General features: G+C 49.0%; 1 protein-coding gene across 1 annotated transcript in view; it reads left to right on the top strand.

Annotated features, from left to right (window-relative positions):
- LOC105547114 (neuron navigator 1) overlaps window positions 1–8,073 on the top strand; it is a 181,426-nt gene that overhangs the window by 76,694 nt on the left and 96,659 nt on the right. The window contains exon 3 of the mRNA XM_011990543.1: window positions 3,141–3,506. Coding sequence (XP_011845933.1) covers window positions 3,141–3,506 — 366 coding nt within the window. The remainder of the gene's footprint in view (window positions 1–3,140; window positions 3,507–8,073) is intronic.

Genomic DNA, 8,073 nt, shown 5'->3' with positions numbered 1-8,073 from the left:
CAAGCTCCGCCTCCTGGGTTTACGCCATTCTCCTGCCTCAGCCTCCCGAGTAGCTGGGACTACAGGCGCCCGCCACCTCGCCTGGCTAGTTTTTTTTGTGTGTGTACTTTTTAGTAGAGACGGGGTTTCACCGGGTTAGCTGGGATGGCCTCAATCTCCTGAGCTCGTGATCCGCCCGTCTCGGCCTCCCAAAGTGCTGGGATTACAGGCTTGAGCCACCGCGCCCGGCCGGCTCTTTTACTTTTTAAAGTGCTTTCTATCAATGAGCCCTTCCCTTAGCCCTGGAAGTAGGCAGGATATATACATAGTCCCTGGGTTAGAGAATGAGGCTGGGGGCAGGGAGGCACCTGCCAGAGTCACACTGGCTGATGAGGGTGGGTTCTGTACTCAGCATGCTCAGAGCCCATGCCAGCTGTGTGCCAGGTGCAGCGCTGGGCACTGGCTCCCCAGAACACACACAAGCTTTATCCTCGGAGCTTATAGTCTAGTGTGTGCTTCCTGCAAGGCTGTTTTCACCCAGGAACTCCCAGGATAACTAGATTCCATTCCTCTTCAGAAGCCTTTACTCCTGTGCTGCTTCCTCTATTTCTACTGGTTCATTTCCCCCAGCAAGGAAAGTCTGGGTCAGACTGTGGCTGGAGAGGAAATGAAACTGTGTCCTCCCCAGAGAGAGGCAAGCCTGAAGGGTGGGTGCAGGCTGGAATTCAAGAACTGAGGATCTGAGCTAGAATCCTCCTCACCAGCTTAGGTCTAGAGATCTCTAGAGATGTGTTTGGGGGAATTGAAAAAAAAGAGAGAGAGCTGTGGAATAGGGGAAGAGGACTTTTAGTACAAAGAACTAAACAGGGGCAGGCCAGGAATAGAATTGAGGAACACAAATGCTGAGTGCAGCCCTCACTCCCACACCAGTGTATAACCATGGTGAAGGCTAACTACCCAAACCAGATCCCCTGGAGATCTCCGCCACCCTCTCAGTATGGTTAGCATCATCCTCTTCCTCCCATGTCTCATCCCGTGGTCAAGGTCAGCTTGCTTTTATCAAGCACTTACTGCATAGGGCCCTGGCCTGAGTTTTCTGATGAGAACTTCCTTGCTTTTTATTTACACATCCATCGTGGGTTTGGTCCTGTTTGATTCATTCTTCAGCACCAGCTGCAGGCCAGGCGCCATGCAAAGTGCTGAAATACAGTCGTGAGTGAGCAAGGCAGGCAAAGTCACACCATCACCACAGTCTCTGGCTTTGGGGAATGTCCGTTTCTGTCCAAGGAGATGTGATGTCTAGATCCACGGTAATTAGAAGCCGAAACAAGACACTGTACAAGGCAGAGCTGCAGAACACAAAGGGGTTCCTAAAGGGCTGCCAGAAGCAAGGGGCAGTGGCTCACGCCAGTAACCCTAGCACTGTGGGAGGCCAAGGTAGGAGGATTGCTTGAGTTCAGGAGTTCGAGACCAGCCTGGACAACATGGCAAAATTCCATCTCTATAAAAAATACAAAAATTAGCAGGATGTGCTCATGTGTGCCTGTCATCCCTGCTACTTTGGGACTGAGGCAGGAGGGTCACTTGAGCTCAGGAGGTCAAGGCTGCAGTGAGCCGTGTTTGTACCACTACACTCCAGCCTAGGCAACAGAGTGAGACCCTGTCAAAAATAAATAAATAAGTAAAAAGAGTTGGCAGGGCCGGGAGGGGAGCGGCTGGGCATGGACCCGGTCAGGAAGCCCTCCAGAGGTTCAGAAGCAGCCGCCACTGATTGCCCTGCCCGGCCAGAGCCTCCGCCATCTTGCCCACAGGACTACTGCCAGGACCCCAGCACACTCAGTTTCAAGAGCGTTTGGATCCCTCAAGTGCTGCTGATCAGAAAATAAGACCATATTTTTTCAGGTCCAATAGAGACAACTTTGGAAATTTTTCTTTTTTTCAAGAAACTTGATAGAAATCAGAATGGAAAAATCAATGTCCCACTCCCATTCCAGCCCCCAAAGTGGCTAAGCAATGGATATGTTCACAGACCAATGATCGCTTGGGTTCAGACAACTCATGTTCAGCCACAGATTGCCTCAGTTGCCCCAGCTTTCTTGGCCACCAAACCCCGTTTCACTTACTTAGTCCTGTCTGGCTTAAGTTAGGACAAGTTATGGAGACCCTGCCTAAGGCTGATTTAGGCTGACCCCACTGCTAGGCTAGGTGGAATTATGGGGCTCAGCCTGAACCCAAGTGCAAGCCACCCCTGCAGATTCCAGTTGTATTTCCTCTCTGCAGCCCCCCTGGCCCTATCTCCTTCCCTAGGCCCCCAGGCTCCCCTAGTCTCAGGTCATCCAGCATTGGGCATTGCTCCATTGGCCTGGTCTAGCAGGGCCTGAGGCTTGAGACTGGACATTCGGCTTCACCCACATGTCGGGTTCCCTGTGTCCTCTCCTTTGTCCAGATAAGGCTGCCCTATTCTCTGGGGAGGCTTTACTTCCCCTGCTGCCCTAGGCCTGTGGCTTGGACCAGTCTTACTGGGGACCTGCCATACAGCCAAGATTCCCAAAACTTTTCCTATCCTCTGCACTCGACTTCAGCTTTCCTATATCTGATGTTTGGGAATCAGCTAGCCCTCGGCTAATTAATAGAAAAGAGATGATGGACACATCCTTAACAAAATGATCAAGGCCTTCTAAGCTTAAGTGACCAGTCTCTCCCACTTGCCCCTAGATCTGTTGCCCCCTTCCATATACCAGGCACTGTGTTCCATCTGTACATATGTGATCCTTACAACTCTGTAAGGTAGCTGTTATGCCGTTATCCTCATTGTACAGATGGGGAAACTGAAGCTTCAGTTAATTACTTTCCTTGAGCTCACTTACTAACAAATAGCAAAAAAGAATTCAAACCCAGGTCATATTATACAATCTAGGCTCTTAACAGTATACAGGATTGCTTCCCTAGCCACTTAAGATCATTTCCTTTGTCAAACAGATAACTTATTACAAAGGTAACACACAATCAGAGGCCTCATGGAGGAGGTGGAGCTTGGGCAGGTGGGGAGGAGGTGAGAGGGCCTGTAGGTGGAGGGGAGGCATTGCTGGGGTGCGTGTGAGGGGACAGAGCACACAGCGGCCGTACCAAGGACTAAGTAGTGCCTTCTGCTCTCCGCCCAGCTCCCTGGAGACGACCTGCTATGACAGCGATGACGCCAACCCACGCAGCGTGTCCAGCCTCTCCAACCGCTCGTCCCCTCTCTCATGGCGCTACGGCCAGTCCAGTCCGCGGCTGCAGGCTGGTGACGCACCTTCTGTGGGTGGGAGCTGCCGCTCCGAGGGGACGCCCACCTGGTACATGCACGGGGAGCGGGCCCACTACTCCCACACCATGCCCATGCGCAGCCCCAGCAAGCTCAGCCACATCTCCCGCCTGGAGCTGGTCGAGTCCCTGGACTCAGATGAGGTGGACCTCAAGTCCGGCTACATGAGCGACAGTGACCTCATGGGCAAGACCATGACGGAAGACGACGACATCACTACCGGGTAAGCGCAGGGCCTTCTTGGATGGCGCGGGGAGGATGGTGGAAAGACCACTGGGATGGGATGCCTTAAACGTGGAGTGGAACCCAAAACAGGGGTTTTGGTTTGCTGTGCTGCGACGAAAGCACACAAAAGTGTGATGTGTACACTTTGTTATTGCCTCTGAAATTCGATGTGGTTTATTCTAGACTTGGGTGTGGTGTGGGCAGGGCCTACATCCGAGGAGCTGATTGGTCAATGAAGGCGCCTCCCTCTCATTGGTCTCTGTGGCTGTCATTCTGTCATCCTCCTCCCTGGCTCTTTGCCCTCAAGAAACTGGCTCAAAGAGCCTTGGAAAAGCGTTTTATTCCCAGCTCTTATGCGAACTCTGTGTAGACCCTGGACAACTAAATCTGCTTTCCCATTTGCAAAAAAAAAAAAAAAAAAAAAGTATATTAACATCATATCTATCTACCTAAGAAGAGAAAATGAGAGCATGTAGGTGAAATCGCTAGTCAAACAGAGAGTAGCAGCAGTAGCTCCACTTCCTTTGCCAGGAGTTCCTAACTCCTCAGTTCCGTATCCGACCCCTGTGGTCCTCAGTCTCTGCTCCTTGGGTTTCTTCCTCTGCAAACCTTCTACCAATCATGCAACTTCCTAATCCCTACCCAGCATGTCAAACCCTTCTTTCCTGCCTTTTGCCCTGCAGGGACCCTCATCTTCTTTCTTTTTCTGCCTTAATTGACAGAGTTGTGCCTGTGCCTTCCAACCTTGGAAGAGTTGGCCAGGACCTCAAGCCCCTAGCACTTCATTCTTGCTGTCCTTTCCTAGTCTGGGAGGACAGAAGAGAGGATAGGAAGAATGAAGTGCTGGGGGCTTAGGGGGATCCTGGCCCACTCTTCCAAGCCTGGAGACCGGAGAGAGGCAGTGGTTCTGGAAGCTTCTCTGGAGCACCTCTCAGCTGACTGCCTTCCACTCTCCCTTCTTGGTTTGCTGGTGCCCTCCTCCGCCAAGGGGCCATACAAGTAGCAGCAGTACCTCTTCCCTTCCTTCTCAGGGACTTAATATCTTACTGCCAGGGCCTGCCTCTCCCCAATAAAAATCTCAGACTTCAAGGGAGTGGAAAGTAGCTTCTCCTCGGAGAAGACGAGAGCCAAGCTCCAGGCCATCCACTGTTCCCCACCCCCATCTCCACCCTTGCGGAGAAACTTGGAGGGATCTGGTTAGGGCCTGTCCAGCTGATGAGGCTGCTCTGGAGCAAAACAACTGACGCATGAATGGAGTTGTTTACTGCCTGCTAAATCCCAGGGGCCAGCCCAACCTCACGCTCATGCTCAGATCCGCCAGCCTGGAGCTGAGACCAGAGAAAAGCCATGCAGTGCACAGGTCCTGAGCTCCTTCTGTGGTCAGAGGCCTGTGCTGGACAGGAAGGAGAGTCAAAGTGTGTGAGGAGCTGCTCCACACAGCCTCTGCCCTAGGAAGCTGCCAGGCACTGCCTGAGGAAGTGTCAGGTTGCTACCCTCCTCTGAGAATCCCAGGAAGGTGCAGAGGGTGGCACAAGCCCTGTGGGGCTGAGTCTTTAGAAAGTCCCCCATGTGTTAGAAGGACCATAGCCCCAGACCCTAGGGAGCTTCCAGACAGGTGAAGTGACAGGACCCCTGCCCAGCACAGCTCCCAGACTGGTGGAGGTGACGGGACCCCTGCCCAGTATAGCTCCCAAACTGATGGAAACGAAACCCCTCTGAGAGCCCTTCACCCCACCAACCCACCTGATGGCCATGGCAGAAAATACCCCAAGTGTTGGAAGGTACAGGACCCCTGCTTGGAGACATCCCAGTCTGAGGAAGGTGGCAGGACTTCCGGCTCTTAACTAGCTGTATGAGCTTGAGCAAACTAGTTAACCTCCCCAGGCATTCTTTCATTTGTCTATCTGTCAAATGCAGATAATAGTAGAACTTATTTCAGGGCTATGATGAGGATTCAATGGGTTAATATATGTAAAGTACTTAGAATAATTCCTGGCTTATTGTAAATGCTCACTGAATGATAGCTATTATTTTTGCTGCTATTATTATTTTTGTTATTAGAGTGCCAGACTGATGGAGAGACACGATTCTTACCATCAGCTTTGTGTAGTCTGACCAGAGTCCCACTCACTCAGAATCAGCAGCGAAGACAGATCTAGTAGCAACTGGTCAGTCCCAGGGGCATAGATAATAGGGTGTGGGGGCATGGAATGCAGGGGGAAAGGGTAGGAAAGACCCTCTTTATCCCCCCTCTAACATCCTTGTTTTATCCTCTTTCCTCTGGACAGTATGTGTGCTCCCGAATCCATTTTTTTAAAATTAGAGTTCACCGAGACTAGCATGGATAAGAACTTGCCTTCCCTGCACAGCCCCCAGCTATAGGCCCAGGGAAGCCTGGAGTTTGCATGGGGAACGCAGAATCAATTGTTGGCATGACAATATCCATAAAGCGGACCTCACTGTAAACTGTGATGCTAGTTTACAAGATCATTTCACATGCATTTTTTATGGTCAACCTTCAGTTAGCAGTAACCCTTAACACGAGTTTGTTAACTTCCCTGCCAGGACTGTAAACATGGCCATCTGAGAAGTCAGAGTTGAAGGGAATCAACTTATAATCCCAGTAATTTAATGTAAACAGTCACTCCTCAATTATATGTTTTCATGGTTAAGTGGTGTTGTCGTTTTAATTAGTAACAAGGCAACCTGGATTCCAGCGACTCTTTAAGTGAACATGCAAACCTGAGCTGTCCTTGCTCAGCCTCCTGTTGGTCTTCTCATCCCCACTGTGGTTTCCATCTAGATGTTATAATTTAGAAAATGTCCTATTTCTTAAAAAACTGTTTCTCTAGTCATAAAAGGGATAGGACTATTCCCTGTAGGGATAGTTTCAGCGCTTCCCTCCTCAGCCATGCTGTGACACCCCTTCCCACCCATCAGCCTCGGCCTGCTGCAATTTACTTTTCTGTCTCCCAAGAGCTCCCAGCACTGGGCCAGCAGAATAACTGATCTCTCCCCACTGGGTGACATAATCGGCTCCAAGCTATCCGAGCGAGCCATAAAAGATGACAGTAATTCTGGCGCTTTCTCCACACTCTGTTTATCTGCGGGGGGATCATCCATTTAAGGGTTCTTCCCAAGCCCCTGTTCAGTCTCAAGTCAGCTCTCCCTACTCCCTCCAGTGACAGGCCCCTTTCAGGGTCATTAGTCAGCAAATCAAAGAAGGCAAATTCTTCCAACTGAAGTCAGCAAACTAGAAGGAAGAAAGTGACTCTGATGCTGCTGCCAGAATAATCATACATGTTTTTTAGAAAAGGATTTATTTTTTAAAATCATGGTAATATGCATATAACATAAAATTTACCATTTTATGTTAACTATTTTAAAGTATACAGTTCAGTGGCATGCAGTACATTCACATTGCTGTGTAACCATCATCACGTCCATCTCCAGAACTCTGTCTTCTCCCCAAAGAGAAACTCTGCACCCATTAAACAGTAGCTTCCCTTTCCTCCTCCCTTCAGCTCCTGGCAGCCACCATTCTACTTTTTCTCTCTATGAATTTGACTACTCCAGGTAACCCATATAAGTGGAATCGTTCAGTCTTTGTTGTTGTTGTTGTTGTTTAATGACCGGCTTATTCACTTAGCATAATGTCATCAGGGAGCATTTATGTTGTAGCATTAGAATTTCATTCTTTTTTCAGGTTGAACTCTATTCTATTGTATGTATACACCACGTTTTGTCCACCCATTCATCTGTTCATGGGTTGTTACCACCTTTCGGCTATTGTGAAGAATGTTGCTCTGAACATTGGTGTCCAAATATTATTCAAGTCCCTGCTTTCAGTTCTTTTTGGGTATATACCTGGAAATGGAATTGCTGGATCATATGGTAATTCTATGTGTTTGGTTTCTTCGTTCGTTTGTTTTTTGTTTTTTGGTTTTTTTTTTGAGGACCCACCATACCGTTTTCCACAATGGCTGCACCATTTGACATTTCTACCAGCAATGAATGAGGGTTCTAATTTCTCCACATTCTCCCCAACATTTACTATTTTCTGTTTTGTTTGTTTTTTTATAATAGCCATCCTGGCCAGGCGCGGTGACTCACACCTGTAATCCCAGCATTTTGGGAGGCTGAGGCAGGCAGATCACTTGAGCAGGAGTTGGAGACCAGCCCGGCCAACATGGTGAAACTCCATCTCTACCAAAACTACAAAAACTAGCTGGCGTGGTGTTGTGTGCCTGTAATACCAGCTATTCGGGAGGCTGAGGCAGGAGAGTTGCCTTAACCCAGGAGGTGGATGTTGCAGTGAGTCAAGATCACACCACTGCACTCCAGCCTGGGTGGCACTCTGACTCAAAAAAAAAAAAAAGAAAAAACCCATCCTGATGGAGGTGAAGTGGTTATCTCATTGTGGTTTTGATTTCTCTAGTGATTAGTAATATGGAACATCTTTATGTACTTGTTAGCTATTTGTATATCTTCTTCAGAGAGATATCTATTCAAGTCGTTTGCCCATTTTTAAATTGTATTGTTTATTTTCTTTTTGAGTGTTAAGA

This window comes from Mandrillus leucophaeus, unplaced genomic scaffold (genome assembly GCF_000951045.1).
Source record: "Mandrillus leucophaeus isolate KB7577 unplaced genomic scaffold, Mleu.le_1.0 Scaffold38, whole genome shotgun sequence".
In the NCBI taxonomy this organism is placed as follows: domain Eukaryota; kingdom Metazoa; phylum Chordata; class Mammalia; order Primates; family Cercopithecidae; genus Mandrillus; species Mandrillus leucophaeus.
This window is presented reverse-complemented; position numbering and strand designations above follow the sequence as displayed.